Source organism: Ammospiza nelsoni, chromosome 5 (genome assembly GCF_027579445.1).
Source record: "Ammospiza nelsoni isolate bAmmNel1 chromosome 5, bAmmNel1.pri, whole genome shotgun sequence".
NCBI classification, from domain to species: Eukaryota; Metazoa; Chordata; class Aves; order Passeriformes; family Passerellidae; genus Ammospiza; species Ammospiza nelsoni.
The window spans coordinates 42,136,022-42,153,281 of NC_080637.1; the positions used below are offsets into that span (position 1 = coordinate 42,136,022).

The 17,260-nt window shown below is 38.3% G+C and overlaps 2 protein-coding genes across 3 annotated transcripts in view; one reads left to right on the forward strand and one right to left on the reverse strand.

Annotated features, from left to right (window-relative positions):
* Positions 1 to 6,173, reverse strand: part of CEP290 (centrosomal protein 290) — a 48,082-nt gene extending 41,909 nt beyond the window's left edge. The window contains exons 1-10 of the mRNA XM_059471601.1: positions 5,992 to 6,173; positions 3,877 to 3,933; positions 3,232 to 3,356; positions 3,016 to 3,093; positions 2,501 to 2,570; positions 2,260 to 2,306; positions 1,829 to 1,972; positions 1,584 to 1,637; positions 731 to 883; positions 209 to 391 (exon numbers count right to left, since the gene is read on the reverse strand). Coding sequence (XP_059327584.1) covers positions 209 to 391; positions 731 to 883; positions 1,584 to 1,637; positions 1,829 to 1,972; positions 2,260 to 2,306; positions 2,501 to 2,570; positions 3,016 to 3,093; positions 3,232 to 3,333 — 831 coding nt within the window. The 5' untranslated portion in view covers positions 3,334 to 3,356; positions 3,877 to 3,933; positions 5,992 to 6,173. The remainder of the gene's footprint in view (positions 1 to 208; positions 392 to 730; positions 884 to 1,583; positions 1,638 to 1,828; positions 1,973 to 2,259; positions 2,307 to 2,500; positions 2,571 to 3,015; positions 3,094 to 3,231; positions 3,357 to 3,876; positions 3,934 to 5,991) is intronic.
* Positions 6,174 to 6,289: 116 nt separating this feature from the next.
* TMTC3 (transmembrane O-mannosyltransferase targeting cadherins 3) overlaps positions 6,290 to 17,260 on the forward strand; it is a 29,524-nt gene continuing 18,553 nt past the window's right edge. The window contains exons 1-4 of one of the 2 annotated variants that reach the window (XM_059472067.1): positions 6,290 to 6,416; positions 13,702 to 13,817; positions 14,405 to 14,621; positions 15,717 to 15,935. In XM_059472067.1, the coding sequence (XP_059328050.1) occupies positions 14,433 to 14,621; positions 15,717 to 15,935 (408 nt within the window). In that variant the 5' untranslated portion in view covers positions 6,290 to 6,416; positions 13,702 to 13,817; positions 14,405 to 14,432. Of the gene's footprint in view, positions 6,417 to 13,701; positions 13,818 to 14,404; positions 14,622 to 15,716; positions 15,936 to 17,260 lie in introns of those variants that run through there. The other variant, XM_059472069.1, reaches the window with a different exon arrangement.

Below are 17,260 nucleotides of genomic sequence, written 5' to 3' on the forward strand. Positions count from 1 at the left end.
CATACTATACAAAAAAAAAAATTTGTGGTCTGCAGTAAAATTTTAAAATCTGTACCATATTCAAAGATCACATTATTTTTAAAGAGCATTACTTTAGAGGAGTGTAAGGTTTTAACTGCATAGACAGAAAGTTTTAACTTAAGCTAAAATATGAAAACAGAGTAGAAACCTAAAAAAGAATTATACTAAATGATGAGTCATTTCTTACTTGAAATTTGTATCGATCTTTCTCTTTTCTTAACTCATCCATAATAATATCAGACTGTTGCACAATTAGTTTCATTTTGCTATATTCATCAGTCATCTTCTCCATTTCTTGCACTGATTCCTCAAGGTTTTTCCTCATTTCTTGGTTTTGAATCTCCAACTTCTCATTAGCTTCAGTCAAATTCTGCAAAAGATAAAGAAAAAACTGCTTTTAGAAAGTGCCTGTTTTAAAACCTGAATAAGAACTGGAAAGTCTTATTCAAAATTAGCACAGAATAGAGTATTTCTTCTCTAGGTTATCAATTTCAACAAACCCAAACAGCAAGTAAGACAAATCTCTCTCCCCATCAGTAACTTCATTACCTCTACCAAATTCAGGGATGCAGATTGTATGTATGACTGAATCCTTATTATGAATTCCCTTACTCCACATGACTTTATCTGTAAATTGATGTAGTGTCATGACAGACACTATGGTCAGTAAAATTCCAATAGCTACTCAATAGAATGCATAGATTCTTACCTGAATTTCATCCAAATACTGGACAAGTTCAGAGCTTCTTTTGGACAGCTGTGATGTGTAATCAGATACCTCTCCTCTTCGTAATGGAATTGCTTCTTTTTGAGAATCTATTTGCCTCTGATAGTCAACCACATCCTGACGCAATTGCTCATTCTGCACAAAAAGCAACCCAAACTTAAATCCATTTCTAAGAGTTGAAGACAAAGTTGCTGCATTTCTAGAAAGCTAACACAAAGAGCTAAGACACGCAAAACCCATCCAAATTCCTACAGTCTGCTTTTAGAAGTCTTAGAAGCCTCACCTTTTTCTTTATGCGCTTTTTCTTCATATTAAAAAGGAGAAAACAAGACCAAGAGAACAAAGCATGAAAAATATTAGAAATTAGCTTTGCTTTTGGAAGACCAAATATTAACCAATATAGAGACAAAATAAAATAGCTTTTGTTATACCTCTGCAGGCATATACATACACACACACACATATATAGACACACATATATAGACACACATATATAGACACACATATATAGAAGGGTATTTTGACAAATGATTATCAAGGTTTTACCCCCAGGACAATATTGGAAACAATATTTAACAAAAACGTCAAAAATTCGAAACCCAAAATCCAGGCCAAGCTAATGCACAGTAGGAGTATTCAAATTGAAATGTAGAGACTTCCTGACCTCAATTAACTATGTTTCATTGGAGCAGATGTACAACATATTTACTTTGCAGTAGTACACAGGCAATGTTCCAAAATTAAACATCACACAAAAAATTATAAATACAGAAATATAGTAGTATATTTATAAAAAATTTAAAAATACAGTAAATCAGCAATAATTTTTGCTAACCTCTCTCCTGAATCTGATGTTTTCATTTTCAGCATCTTCAATTCGAAGAGAAAGCTACAAGACAGAAAACTTTATAAGCATCACTGACACCACAAAGAACTCCAGAAACAAAAAAACAAACGCACAGCAATCCTGTGTCATCAGTGTTTTCTTTCTTTTTTTTCAGATGCTTTTTTCAGAATATCAACTTCTCAAAATATTTGACAGAACAGCTTCTAGAGATGTCAAGCTCAAGTCCTTCATACCTGTTCATTCACTTTCTTCTCCTTTTCCAACTCTTTTTCTGTATCTGTTAACAGTCTCTCTTTTTGTTCCAATTGCTTCTCCAGTTGGTGGATCTCATCACGCAAAAAACGAGTATCACGACCACCAGCAGACTTTTGTGCCATCTTATAAGCATTAAAATAACATTATAAATACAGTAGATATTCAAAGTAGAAAGAACTAAAAAAAACAAAGCAGATACTAAGACTAAAATAAATGGGATTTTTCAAGTGCAAAAAAACTCAAGTAATTCTTCAGCTAAGACTGGTGCATATTCAAAAAACAATAAAAAGCATTTGCTAAAATGTAGGGCTATTTCATAACTTTACAAGACTAAATACAAGTCTAAAATAAAATAATTAAAAAGACACCACCAGAGCACTCTATACACTAACAAAATTTGAAAACATACCTCTAATTCATTTTGAAGTTTCACCAGCTTGGTTTTAAAACTATTTTCTGTTAAAATAGAACAGATACAGTGAATTACCCAATAAGGTAAAAAACACAATACATTAAAGCAACTGACTTCAGAGCAGTTGGTATTTTGTCCAGTTCTCTAAACCTTAGAAAAAGCCACAAAACAGCAAGAACAAAAACCTAAAAACATATTTAACAAATCTTTTAGGAACAGCATAAAAAAGCTGGCTTACCACATTTAGCTTGCTCCTCCCCAGCTTTTTCAACTTCTTCTAGTGCAAGTTCTACCTCTTGAGCTTTCATCTGAGAAAAGAAACATAGCAAGCAAAGAAGAAATATTTACTACTACCATAAATTAAAAGATTGTTCCATAGACCGTATGTTTAGAACATATTTATTTTGAGAAATTTATTTGCATTTTCCATTTATCTAACTATGTTATTCCAATTCACTTCACTTCCCACTACTAAATTCCAACAGCTACACAAGAAAGTACTCTGGTGCAAGCACCCACTTGACATATAAATTACCTTAGGAGTAAGCAGTATTTTCACGAACAGGAGAAAAAAAGATGCTTCAATTTAAACAAAAAACAAACAAACAAACAAAAAACCCCCAACCAAACAAAAAAAAAAAACAACAAAACAACCAAACCAAAACACAAAAACCCGAACAAAAAACAAACAAAAACACACAAAACAAAACAAATGCATTTGCAGAATTGAAGAAAGTAAGCCTTAATACAAACCTTCAGTAGTGACTGAGTAATTTTAAAAAGGTGTATCGTCTTTTCTGGACTTTCAGTTTTTAAGTCTTTCCCATCAACCTAACGAAAGAGACAAATGTCGTTTTACACTCATATCAATGAAATACACAAAATAAAGTTTTCATGTATGTGAAGGAGCAGAGATGATTTAGGGAAGAAGGTATGACAGAACCCTCATGTTCCCTTTTTCTCAAGCACCTTGATGATGATATCCAGCAACCTGTCGGCTAGCTCCTCTTGACGAGGCAGGGTATCTGGATCAACTTTCATGAGCTTCTTCCAATCTAAAACAGCTGCCATATTGAAGGTGGGACTTTTTTTTCCTGGAACAAAGATTAAAATAACAGTTATCAGCTATTATCAGTGCAAACCAATTTTAAGTCAAATGATTTAATGGAGGCTGGCCACTGAACACAGCAGATGATTTTAATAACTGTAACACTGATTAACATTCTGTTCACATTTTGATCTATTGCAAACTAGGAGTCTATAATAAAACCAGTTTTTCTTTAAGAATTACACCATGCAGACTCAATGAATTCTTAGAACTATCAGTGAAGATCAGAACACTCCTGAAATCTGTACTTTGATTTCAATATCCTTATTTTCTTCCCCATCTCTTAATGTGGTATTTTTAAGCCAATGAACAAACACAAAAATCATTATTTCTAATATTTAAAACACAATCAACACTTTCAGTTTCATACTGTGAACACCAACTTCTTGGCATTCTATTAAACATCATTTCTTTTTGATTAGAATACTTGAGCTGACAAAGGACATTAATCAACCTGGAAACTGAGAAAAATCAGAAAGTGATGGAAAGTTTTTTCTACTGCTTACCTACAGGATATTGTGGGCCACAGTGATTTCTCACATACCTGAAAGTCAATGCAGTATCTGAAAAAGGCAGAAGGGATTGGAAATCTGGGATTATTCTGTTCTTTGGAGCTGTCTCCAGACTTTCTGATCAATATTTCAAAAAGTAAATTCTACCAAGTTTAGAACAGAACATTTTTAATCTACTTACTGCCCTAAATTATGAATATAGCACAAATGGTTAAGAAAAATTAAGAAAGAAATAAAACTAACTAGAATAGTAAATGCAGTATTATTCAAAAAGCTAATGACACAGCGGGGTATGTATTTTATAGAAAAAAAATCAAGCTCAAGCACTAATTTCAGCAATACTGTATGCTGAGCACAATATTTTGAGATCTGATCCATCATGCACCCTGTTCCCCCTTCAGCAGTCTAAAGACTCAACAACTGAAATCTCCTTTGTTAATAAAAGGCTGAAACTGGTATTACTTTCCAAAACTAATATGCCTAAGCATTCTGAAAGAAGAGCTTTCAGACTCAGAAATACAACTGTACGCTTAAGGAAGGATAAAAATGATCCTCATCCTTTCTGAATATGCGAACTACTTGAAAGGTCCTCTCTATTTACTATAGTTCTTCAGTGTTTGCTAACCATAAAACAGGCATTACATTCAATCCATGACTTCACAAGGATGACACTTTATATGCATTATTGCTTTTCTGTTTTGTCGTAATGGCAAAGGATAATACAAAGAGAATACTGGCACTTTGACTTGTTCAGTGAACTGAATACTACTTGATTTCAGCAACATACTTGTTTAAGGATCAGAGTTCTTAAACATATTTATTTTTTCTTAAGCAATGAATTAGAAGTTTTAAATGCTCAACAATCAAAACTATTCTGAAAGCAAATACACAAACTTACACTGTCAATTGTTTCCCACCTTCCATATCTCGTGTATCTTTTTCCCTTAACTTACAAAATAATGTCCTAAGAAAATATCAGTCCTAAAATTTCATCCAAAAGGATAAAACATAACTAGATTGTACATAAACAACTGAATCCAACTTGTTGGGAGACCAGCTACAGTAAGTTAGGGGGGCACAACCCATGCACAGAGTAAAGTCCACAGTATGTACATACTGTGAGAAAATTTATTTAATTGAAAAGTTGGGGGTTTTTTTCAATCTTTGCTCATCTGTTGTCATTAAGTAAAACCCGTGGTTTTAGTAAACAGATTATCCACGTGGTGAGACGTTGAACTCATGGGTCTACAAAATGTGTGAAATAGATGGGGATTTGGTATTAGTTACCACAAGATTTTCTGGACTTACTCAGGGAATCAAGCATACATAAAACGTTCAGATGTCGTAAAGTTCAGCAGTCTCAGACGGAAAAGGAAGATTGGAGGGTATGCTCAAGTACTACCAGAACATCAGTGCCCTGGTCTGACTGCAGCAAACCACGCAGAGGCAGCCAAGCTCACGTGGTGACACCTTACCATGACAGGGAGATCACGCACCACTGGGCAGAGCTGATCTTGTCCCACCAGGGTGTGTGTAATGGGCAGCAAGCACAGAGTGCCTGCACACGAGGGGACGGAGCATCAAGAAGCACCTCGCGGTGCTCTGCTATCTCCGTATTTGTTTACATGGCGTAACCCAGTGTAAGCTACTTTTGACTTTCAAATTGCATTTACCCTGAGTAGGTCTGAGAATCACAAGATCTTAATTACAAAGCCCCAACCAAGAGAGGATCTTGGCAGGTTCCCATTCTCTCCTCTTTGGCACATCCCAGAAACAGGATACAGTGACAGCCCAGGATCCCTCCAGGATGCTGCTGAGACGATTTTGTCCCCGTTTCATTCCAGCTCTGCTGAACTAACAGCCTGCCTTACTCTGCAGCCGCCTTCCCAAGGAGGCGCAGCAGAGGCAGCAGCCGAGAGCAGACCGGGCGGGACGCTCCATGCCGGGCTCAGCCTGCGCCCGGACGCGCCTGCCCGGGACCCGCGGCCGGCCCGCCGCAGCGGAGCGGCCCCGCCGCCGCCCCCAGCCCGGCTGCTCCCGGGGAAGCCGCTCCGGCCGGGGGCAGCTTTTGGTCTCGTCGCCGGAGCACCCCCCGCCCCGTGGCCTCACCGCTCCCGGGGGATGACGGTGGCCGCTGCCAGGCGACGCCATCAGACTCTCCCGCGGTCGCGGATACTGTGGGCGCAGGGAAAGTCAGCCCTTCCGTGGCACCCACACACAAGCCCCACGGTGCCAATCGGGCTCTCCCAGTCCCGAGGGGCCGCCAGGCGGGCAGGACGCGATCTCGCCCGAGAGCGCCGCTTCGCCGGGGCAACGGCCCCGAGCACCACCCCCGCCACCGGGCGGGCTCCCCGGGACTACAGCTCCCGGCATGCCTCTGGGCCGACCGCCCCGCTCACCTTTTTCCCGATAGCCTCTGCGGGGCGGCGCGCATGCTCCGTGTGCGGCGGTGGCGGCGGAGCGCGCGGTGGGTGGCGGCTCCGGTGGCGGGGCCGCGGCTCCGGCGGTGGTGCCGGCGGTGGTGCCGGCCTCAGGTAGGGCGGGCACGGCGCTGCGGCCGCGCCCCGCGGCGGGCCTTGCCGAGCTGGGGGGAGGGAGGAAGGAGTGGGCCTGGTGTGGCTGCTGCCCGCGGTACTTTCGGTCCGCCGGCCGTGCCCGCCGTGCTCCGTCGGTGAGCCCCCCGCGCCTGCCGGGCTGCGGTGCGGCCGCGCCCGCTGACTGCGGCGCTTGAGCGGCGGACGGGACCGCGCCCCGGCTCTGCCGCCTCCGCCGCCCAGGCTGCCCTGCCTTGCGTGCCTCGCCCCAGCGCTGCGGGCAGCGTGCCGGCTCCTGCCCGGCCGGCGGGAGGGCTGCGGGGCTGCCCGGGTACGGGCGCGCTTCGGGGTGGGCAGGGAACCGTGGGGGCAGAAGGCGCGGGGAAAGCACGCCTATAAATTACTTGCATCCTTTGGGTACTGCTAGCCAGCAAGTCTGAGTTTTGGTAGAGGTCTGATAGCTGATAAAGTTTGGGATCCTGTGTTTTGGTTAAAGGGTTATGAAGACATGTTTTCAAATAAAAAAAGAAAGCTAGTAACCATTCCAGGCGTGTTTATCTCTTTGTAGTTGTTCGTTCAACAGCTGCGGAGAGCTGAAGTGGATTTGTTTTGTTTTGTTTTTAATGGTAAGAGAAAGGCGATTATAACGTTATCTTCGTACTTTTGTCCTTTTTTGGATTAATAATTCTTTTCAGTTTTTGTTGCTATCTCTTGATCAGTATATCCTTGATATTTAGTAGGAGACTGACAAGATGCAAGATGCCTTGCACTCCTTATAGTTATGCAGTTTGTATAGCTATGCAGTCACAGCACAACTCCTAAGACTTCTATATCTCAGTTCCATATATAGTTCCATATTGGGTGCTAAAGGCAAACTGTGTAGTTAGGGAAGGGAAAGAGACTGGGTTATATTTAATGAATGGACAATGTTACTAAAAATAAAATTAATTATGGTTAGGTGTAAAACAATGATTTCTTAGTAGCATGGACTTTCTTAGGTGTAGGAAGTGACACAGAAAATAATGGCACCTTAGCCACAAACTAAGCCTTCAGGAAATGAATCCTTCTGTGGTAGAGAAAATAATCCATTTCTGCTGGAATGCTCCTGTATAGGAGGTTTTTTTTTTAATCATCTTCATCATCTTAACCAGCTGTTAATGCCAGTATAGCGATTTAATGTGCTTTATTTAATATGCATCAGCATTTTTGAGTGTTCTGTTTCAGAATCAGCAGAGAACACATTTCTACATTTACTGTTAGTGAAACCATATCTGGGTTGTAATTGTATAGTGCAGCTACTAAAGACCATTGGTGCAGAAATAAAAGGTTTTTGGATTTGACGTGGGCATTGAAACTCCAAAAGTGAAAAAAGAGTAAAAGGAATTGAAGTATTAACCCCACACACTTTAAATGAGAAAACATTTAAAATACAGCATGGCTTGGACCAAGTAAATCAGTATGTTTTGCATCATCTCACACGATGAACTTTGTGTAAGTGAATCTTCTTTTAGTGGGAATAGATACTTACAGTTCTGGAGCCAAGGAATCAAGTCAGCTCCATAGTGAGCAGTTTGACCTACTCTGATGGAAGAGTCAGGCATACATGTTAAATCACAGCTTTGATAGCAGTGTGCCCTTGCAAAGACCTAATTGAGAAACTGCACTATGAAAAGCCTAATGGAATGTTATTTAAAGTACATAAGAAATCTTATACAGACCCAGCATACTAAGTAAGGACAGAGTAGCAGAGTCTGAAGGCTGTGTTTTCAGCTTATACCTCACGTGTAGCTTTTGTTTATTTATTCTTTGGAGTAAACAAGCATACAGTTTGTGCTGTGCATTTATGGAACGGTGAGAGTGGTGATAAGTGTTATTTTAGAGACACTATTTTTGCATCAGTGAGGCCACAAAAGATGTTTTATGTAGTTGCTCTAAATAGGACGGGCATTATTTTGCTGCTGTTTGAATGTAGCAAAAACCCCCTAAAGGCTTGACATTGAAATGTGAAATTCTGTTACTGATTTAGGTTTCTGAGTTATAAAGTACAAGCTAGACCTGTGTGGTTTGTATTTCAACTGATGTGTACCAGTTGCAATATATCTACTCACAACACATTGAAGCTAAACCAGCAGCTTAATCTTACCCATTTTAAATTGTGTTACATTTTGATCCTTGTTTGTATCAGAGTAACCTAAAATGTCGCAGTGTTAGTCCTGCTGCCTGGTTGCCCGCAAGTTCTTTCCCCGTGGGAGATTTTCATCTGGCCTGCAGCACGTGTTCTGACTTGTATCAGAACTGCCAGTGCTCTTCTAGTTAATCCTTCAGAACCATGTGAAGAGACAGCTGAAGGCCTTCCTGAGCAGTGAAGAATGTTTCTTAGTAGTCCCATGCCTCTTGATCTGGTAGCAAAAACCTTGCAGAAGGTTTTCAAAATAAATTTTTTCTTGTTATATTTATCCTGGTATAGGATTTCAGCAAGATGAAAGGGAAATTCAGGCATGTTTTGTATCATTTCTCCTCTCATCTTCCCAAATACTTCTTGCTTTCTAGATCAGATTCAAGCCCAATCATTTAAATTTCAGCTGTGCATCTGAGTTTTTTCCTATTGGAGTTGTACCTTGTAGTGGCATGAGTAGATAAAGTTTAAGGCTTTGTTGGAAAGGCAAAATAGAAACAAAATTATGATATCTCTCTGTCAGTAAACATTTGTAATAATCAGCACAAAATGTTCACTTTGACTCAGAATAAAAATAAAGGTTAGCAAGTAGGCAACACAAATTAGGATGTTAGCAAAGCCTCAAAAGATTAATTAAAAATACTGTTTTTAAGTGACTGTGCTATTTGTTTGTATATATGTGCTAATATTCATCAGTTCAGCTACCAGCTCTTAGATGAATGAGTTGCTTACCTGTTTAAAAATAAAAATAACCCTAGGAGTGATTTTAACAGCTTTTCACTTTCTTCCACCTTTGATAATTTGAAGGTTTCTGTGTGAACTGTAACCGATGTTCTAAACAGTTCAGAACCTTCAGTGATTAATAAAGTTTGTGTCTCTAGTAAATAAATCTCTAGTATTGCCTGATTATTTTTTAGTAAATTGGCATACACGTTGTTGTTAATGCCTTTCAATCCATGCAAGTGCCATTACTCAGTAGAAGAAAAAAATTTAAATGTATGTTTAAGTTTCTAAAGTTTGACAGTCAGATGTGTCTAACAGACAAAAACATATTTGTTCCTGCAAGGGTCTTTTAACGTAAGGTGGCAGATAGCTAATGATGGAACGCTAAATAGCTTTTGCATGTTTTCAAGATTGCAGCTGTGTTCTTGCCAAGATAGACACTTGCCAATTTTTCCTAAATTGATGAACAGAAAATGGCTTCTGCACTCCCAAATTTCCCAACTGAGGATACTCTTAGAACATCATTATGCATTTTTTATTTGCAACAGAAGTTTTCTTATGCAGACTACTTCATCTTGCAACATGTGGTGTGCTAAACCATCCGTAGTGTCATGGATTTAGTAGCAATCAGAAGGTAAGAAGACGCAGAAATGCATCTTCTTACCTTCTAAAGGTGCTTTGGCTCTTTTGGTGGTTGTTACTTGTTTTTTTGTCAGCGCATTTTTTCAGTTTTGTGAAACTTTGTTGCATTTTACTCTTGCCTGTTATTGTTGAAGACTGGATGAACTATTGGAGTGATCTCGAGAAGCTGGAACAGGATAACTATGTACTTCATGAGCCAAATGGGCTTGAGAGTGCTGGTTCTCTTCTGTCCTTTCCATTTAGCGTCTCTGTACAAATGTGAAAACGGTGCCGTGCAAAGTGCAGATTTCTGTGCCAAACAGCCTAAGAGATTTAGTCCAATGATAAGCTGTTTGGCACAGACTGGGTATTCTTTTTTTTACAGTTGGCTCTTATGACTACTGTGCATTTTCTGACTCTTAAGGTTTACCTTGCCATTCATTGTTTTCAGCTGTATATTCTTCATGACATGGTCAGATATTGTTGTAAATTAAAGCATTCAACAGAAGTCTTTTTAATAAAGTATGGGAAGTACATGTCTGTCCTGATATCATCCAGTCAAATAGTAGCTCTGTGGCTGTGTACTAAACCACAAGCTGGCAGTCATACAGCCCAAGGGCTGCTTAAGGTATCTCAGGGGCAGTCTTAGTAGCTGTGAGAGTAGCAGGTAGGTGAGATGAAAAAATAACCTGAGGGTTGGTCAGTCTCTTTGCATGTTTAGGACTAGGCAGTGATGTGGTTCTCCCTTGCAGCAAGTCTGTTTTAGCAAAGAAGTTGTTAGGCAGCATTTTGCAGGTGTTTATCAAATACATCCATCATAGGAAGTGAAGTACTGGCACTTGCAAGACCATACTTGGCTTGATCAACATGTCAGTTGGTAAGAAGGAGAATATATCCACTCACATGAGCAGCCCAGTCATATCAAGGCTCCAGCAGCCTCTTGCACGTCTGTGATTTGCAAGGTTCTCAGTCTAATATACTCCTTACATGGATTCTGTCTTTCCAACATCAAACTGATAATAGATTAGTTGATGTGAAAGTTATTTTGGTTGCCAAGAAGCAGTTGCTGTTTTCCACTGACTTTAAAGGCAGGCATACTTTTGCCTGGCTTACCAAGTACGGGTGATCTTTTATAAAGCTCTGGTTTACTTTTGCATTCTCAACGTGTTGATAATCATTGCAGGATTGGAGCTTGGAGTGTGAGGGTGGACCCAGCTACAATAGCAGATAGGAAGCAGTGGTTCTGATTGCAAGACTTGCTCAAAATCTGCATTGTTACGCTAACATAAAGGACTGCGGGGTTTTTTTATTCCATATTTATGCTTTAGGTCAGCCAGAACATTAAAAGTACTCTGTAATCAGACCAGGTAGAAAAAAGTAATTTTCCTAACCCTGTGTATCTTTACAGTATATTTCAGGAAAATAAGACCTTAGAATGCCAGAATGCAAGTCAGAAGGAGTAAAGTACCTGTACTGCAGTTTTGTGCAATCTACAGGTTTTATGTGGCCTTACATTTCCCATTTTTCTCTTTGTGCTTAGCCTGGAAGCAGAGTGCTTGGATATGAGGGCTTTACCAGATTTCCATTATGCCTCTCAATTTTCAAGACCTGGTGCTTTAGCACACAACTAAAATTTTAGAGGGGTATGGTGTGATGATTTAAAGGTTACTAAGTTGATACAGTTCAAACAGTATGGTGGGTGACTTGCTGCTAAAACCAGAACAGTGCATTTTGTTGCATATATTCATTGCCTACAGTAAATTCAGTAAACCTGTTCAGGATTGTCTGGAGTGTCTGTGACTCAAATACTTGCCTTGAAAGACCAAGGTATAGCCATGTATTTGCATGTAGTTGTAATTTTATCTGTGATTGAAATGTGCAAAGGTGAATTGCAATAAAAGCTTCCCGTGTTAAATGTGGATATTTTCTGGAGTTCTCTGATGGTGGGCTAACCACTAAAACAGGAACTTTGTATTTATCTAATATCTGAATTTATTTATGCTTAAGAGTTCCCTTTCATTCAAATGAAAACAGTATTTTCCCTACAGTTGTCGTGTAGGTAAGTGGAGCTCTGTCAGGGAGCAGCATGGTCAACAATAGTGTAGAGTGTGGAGTTCTGGATGGAAGGAATGCTAGTTCAGAGCAAAATGAAAGGCTTGTGGAAGCATCAGAATCACCTGGGATTAAGGGATAGGTATAGTAGATGTTTTGATATAGTTTTCCATGTGTGGAAAAGTGAAAACCTACTAAAATTTGAAAGAGCTAATAATTAAGGCTGGTTAAGCTTCCCATTTTGATAAGATGCAGTACTTAGGAATCAATTTTTGATTTTTTGCTAGTTGGGTAACAGTAGCTGTTTCTGAATAAGTGTTAAAACACCTAACAAAACCTTTTCTTAAAGGTTGAATTTAAATAAATCTTACAGTTGGTTCTGTGTGGTAATATTACTATGTCACAGTATTTAAAATAATAAAGGGTAATATGTTGGAAAATCCTGACATGTTTATTGTAGGTACTTTTCAGTAGAATTAGTGAACTTCAAGAAGTAGGAAGGGGACTCTTTAGAGGCTGTTGCAAAAAAGGAATTTCAAATTCTGGCAGGGTAGAAGCATATGTTTCATATCCACCTTTGAAGGGGGATCTAAAAAAGTAATGAGCTCAAGTTCAAAAGTGTATTCCTGTAGCATGCTTTGTTTTCTTTTTTTGATAAGATTTCTCTGTCTGCCAAGAGGATCGCAGACATGTTCAGTTGTAAACTTATTGTAGTGTTTCAAAGTAATTGCATCAAGCCCATGGTAGGGGGATTGGAACTAGATGATCTTTAAGGTCCCTTCCAACCCAAACCATTGTGTCATTCTATGAAAAAGGTGTCACAACATCCTTCAACATTGTGGTGTTTTTTAAATTTGTTTTTGTTAATTACAAAGGTGGTGGCAGCTTTGAAAAAAGGCTTTCTTTGTTGAAGTAACATCAATAGCCCATGCTCCAAGTACTAAAAAACCCTTAACTGCGATTATGTGAGGAACACCAAATGGTTTAGTTTGATTTCTTTGAAGTTATATGTGTCCTGGTTTTCAGTTTAGCTGCACCTGCATCTTGTTGCACGTGTATTCCTTCCTGTACCTAGTTGGACTCAGTGATCCTTATGAGTCCTTTCCAGTTCAGCATGTTTTATGATAAATATGAACACAATTTTTAAAAAGCACACTAGACCAGAGAAAAAAAATCACCAGAATTTCAGGGTTTAGTACAATAAAGCAGACTGTAGCTTTCAAATAGCTCATCAGCTTTGATGTGTGAACTGTGATAAGCATAAAGCTTCAGTCATTATGTATTCATGGATCCACATAATCTGGCTAATACTAGCTGCTCTGTATCCTTACAGATGCTCCCCTTCTACAGTTTGGGGGGAAACTACTCTTGTTCAGTCATGTCCATTTTCTCAAAATGAAGTTAGTGTTCAGCTGTGTAGCTTTCCAGTACCATCAGTCCCAGCAGTTGGCAGTGGTCTATGCAGATTCACTAGTGCTCAAAAGGAATACCTTTGACCTGTAGTTACCTTCTTACTCTTCCGAGGCAGAACAGTATTTTCAAACAACCCAATACACTGTAATTTCACCTTTTGATCAGTTCACCCATAGAATATTATGTAAACAGTCATAAAACTGCTGATCAATAATTTCTGGGGCTTAGGAAGTTAAGCAAGATGAGAGAAAATAATACAAGATAAAGTTAATTTTGGTTTTTTGCATACTATTTTTTTAGACAGTAGTCTCATGAACAGTCCGTGACATCAGAGCAACTGGCAGAGTTGAGGAAAAAAATGACCTTTTCATGAACTTCTACAAAGAATGCTAATGAGCCTTGTGTGACCTTCAATGGTAAGTTTAACATTATTAATGTCCTTTACCTGTCCTTGAACCCCTGTATTTATGAAATTCTACAAGTTTCCAGTTTGTTCATCAAAATGTTTGAAGTTTGGTTTAGTTTTAATTTATTTTGAAATATTTTGAGAAACACCTTTAAATCCAAACCCCATAAATAATTGACACAGTATCTGCCTCGTTGCTAACTAAGAATTTGTGTATGTTAAATTACTCAGGATTCCAGAGAACTTATTTTTCATAGTTTAGCAGTTTACACCACTCTCTTGAACTGCAATAGCTGTCTGGAAAAGCTACATCACAATTTATTATCAATGCTTTTTTTTCTTTGCCCGCAAGTAAACATGAAAAGTAGCAGTGTATCTACCTTTTGTAAGGCTTTTTAAGGGTAAGATATTTTAATGAGAGTATTTCTTTTAAACACTAAACCATGTTACATGTGTGACTTGAGGAAAAACTTTTCTATCTTACTGATTTATAGGTATGGAGTATCATTAACTTGTAAAGTATTTGATGTCTTAATTTGACTTTTTAAATCAAGTTTAGTAAGTAAAACTACTCAAGTTTCTCTACGTATATTTCAGTTTCTGTCCATGAAACCTCCTTGAGAAGATGGCTGACGTAAGCCTGAAGGAAGCTGCACTAATAGTTGGTGTGGTGGCAGCCTGCTACTGGAACAGTCTCTTTTGTGGGTTTGTTTTTGATGATGTTTCAGCAATATTGGACAATAAAGATTTGCATCCTTCTACTCCATTAAGAAATCTGTTTCAGAATGACTTCTGGGGCACTCCAATGTCTGAGGTAGGTGGTTTGTGAAACACTTTGAAACGTTTAGGAAATTGAAAAAAACCTTGCAGAGTGTTTTTACACTTCTTTTCCCTAGTGTGGTTTTAACAGAACAGCTTGGATTTGATGGAATTTGGTGGTGTTAGTGTTTTGTACAATAATATCAGGAACACTTGTAGCTTATATTCTTTCCCTTTGTTCAATAAAAGAGCTGGTAAGAAGATGAAGTTGTACTTACAGCACACAGCGGCATGATGTTATTTTCTATGTAATTGCAATATCAAAATTGAACAACTCTGACCAATTTCTTTTCTCTTTTCAAATTAGTTATTGCCATGAAAGGGCATTTATTTCTGAATGCAACCTGGAAGGAAAATAAAACTTAAACAACAAAGCTTGGGATTAGGATATTGACTCCTTTAAATTTATTTAAGTATATATATATAGATAGATAGATAGATAGATAGATAGATAGATAGATAGATATGAATTCAGAGTTTCTGATTTGTAATCATATAGAGTGGCTGTGTATTATCTGAAAAGCTGCATTGGCATTGAGGCTCTTGATAAACATTGTTAAATGGCAATAGCTAAAGGATTTTGATACCATTTTAAAAGTCACACATGGTGTTATTGCTGAGCAAATGAATAAAAATTCTCTCCCATTCATACATTCTCTGCTTATCAAGGCATTCCACTTTATAATCTTTTCTTATGTTCATAACCTACAGGGTTAGTTCCTTGTGACATACTATTTGCTAGGTCTGTAAATAGACTCTGATACATAATTTTCATATAACCCTGTAACCAAAGCTTCTAGATGCCATTTAGTTCTGTATTCATTGCGAGTTAAAAAGGTTCCTAAATTCCCCCAGTGAAGTTTCAAGTAGTATGTTTTTACTGAAAAAAATCCTTAACCACATCTAGAGGAAAAAGCTTTTTTTTTTTTCTTTTGCCTTTTTTTGGGCTACTGATTTTCAAGTCTTTGTTTTGAAGGTAGATGCCTGACAGTGGAAGGAGATTTAGATATGGAAAGGTGTTTAGGAAGGTATTTTGGAGTGAAAGTAATTTTGTAAGTTAGTGGTGACTATTTTATTTGTTTTCTTTCAGGAGAGGAGTCATAAATCTTATCGTCCCCTTACAGTTCTAACGTTTCGCTTAAACTACTTGTTCAGTGAGTTAAATGCAGTTTCTTACCACTTTCTAAATCTGGTCTTTCATGTGGTGGTTTGCATAGTCTTCCTCAAGGTCTGTAAGCTCTTCCTGGACAACAGGAGCAGTGTAGTTGCATCCTTGCTCTTCGCAGTGCACCCAATACATACTGAAGCGGTAGGTACAGCTGTAATGTGCTTAATTTGTTTGAACTGTGTTAATTAAACTTAAATTTCATGGTGTTTGTATCTGCTTGTATATATATATAACTTCAGAAAGTATGATTTTATTTGTACTTAATTTTTCCTTTGCAGTGAGTGGTGGAAGTGACAAATTTCCATTCTCAAGAGTTGTTTTATATTACATGCAACTACTGGAAAATAATTAAAGAAACATGAATTTAGTTACTGAATAATTTAGGCCTCTGCTATTCATGTTGGCTTTTATGACTTCAGTTTACGTAGACATTTGTGTTCTGTGATGATTCATACAGTATCCTATTTTGCAAATACTATGAATGCCTCTCAATGCATTTCCAGAACCCCTTGTGGCTAATCACCATGCCTGTTCTGTCTGCTTTCTTTTATGTCAGTTGTCTGTCTCAGTGGGATTTTCTCTAGGATTGTTATTCCTATGCTATAGCCGGCTTAGGCCCAATTCTGTTTAAACCTTCCATTTTTTAACATAAAGCATGCCAGGAAGAAGAAATACATTTCGCTTCTCTCTTCTTTTCTTTGATTCTGAAGGAATTCTTCACTGCTATTTAAAAAAAAAAACAAAAAGCTTTGTTTGTACAAGGTTTCTGATTATATACTTTTTAATGGCCAGGCAGGCTTGCAATGTTGTGGAGGAAATGAACTCTTGTGATCACTATTCATTAGATTTCTTTCTGCCAGAAAATCTGATAAAGCAGACGTCTGGCATTTTCTGCTGTTATTTCTGCTCCCCTTCAATTTGCTTTCCTGGATTTCAGTACACAGGTATTGCAAAGCCCTGTCTCTTTCTTTTTTTAAAATAGTATTAGCTTATTTTCAGAAAACTGAAAATGTTTGAATCTTTTGCTGCTTTGAAGATTATACCACTTTATTGAGTGGAAGGAGTTTTTTTGGGTAGGGAACTGGGGAACAGAGTCTTTTGATTGTAATAAAATGAGAGGGCTTTATGTTCTAATTTTTTGGTCCTGATTTTTTGGGTAAAGAGTTTGCATCTATCTCTTATTCACTAGTAGTACAGATCCCTTTAAGCAATAATTAAGAAACCTACATCTTTGCATTTTGAGCAAATTTTACAGGAATTGAGTTGATAAAGTTGGTTGTTATTTAAGCTACTAATATGTCCTTGCTAGAAGTTAATGGAATGTTTAAAATGAGGAAGTTCGGCACCTAAAAATTCCTGCTTGCTCCAAAGCAGGAAACCCCTGCTTTGGAGAGGAGTTTTAAAGGAGTTTGCACCAACCCCTTTAAAAACTTGGATAAAATATGAGTTAAAAAAATTAAATTCTT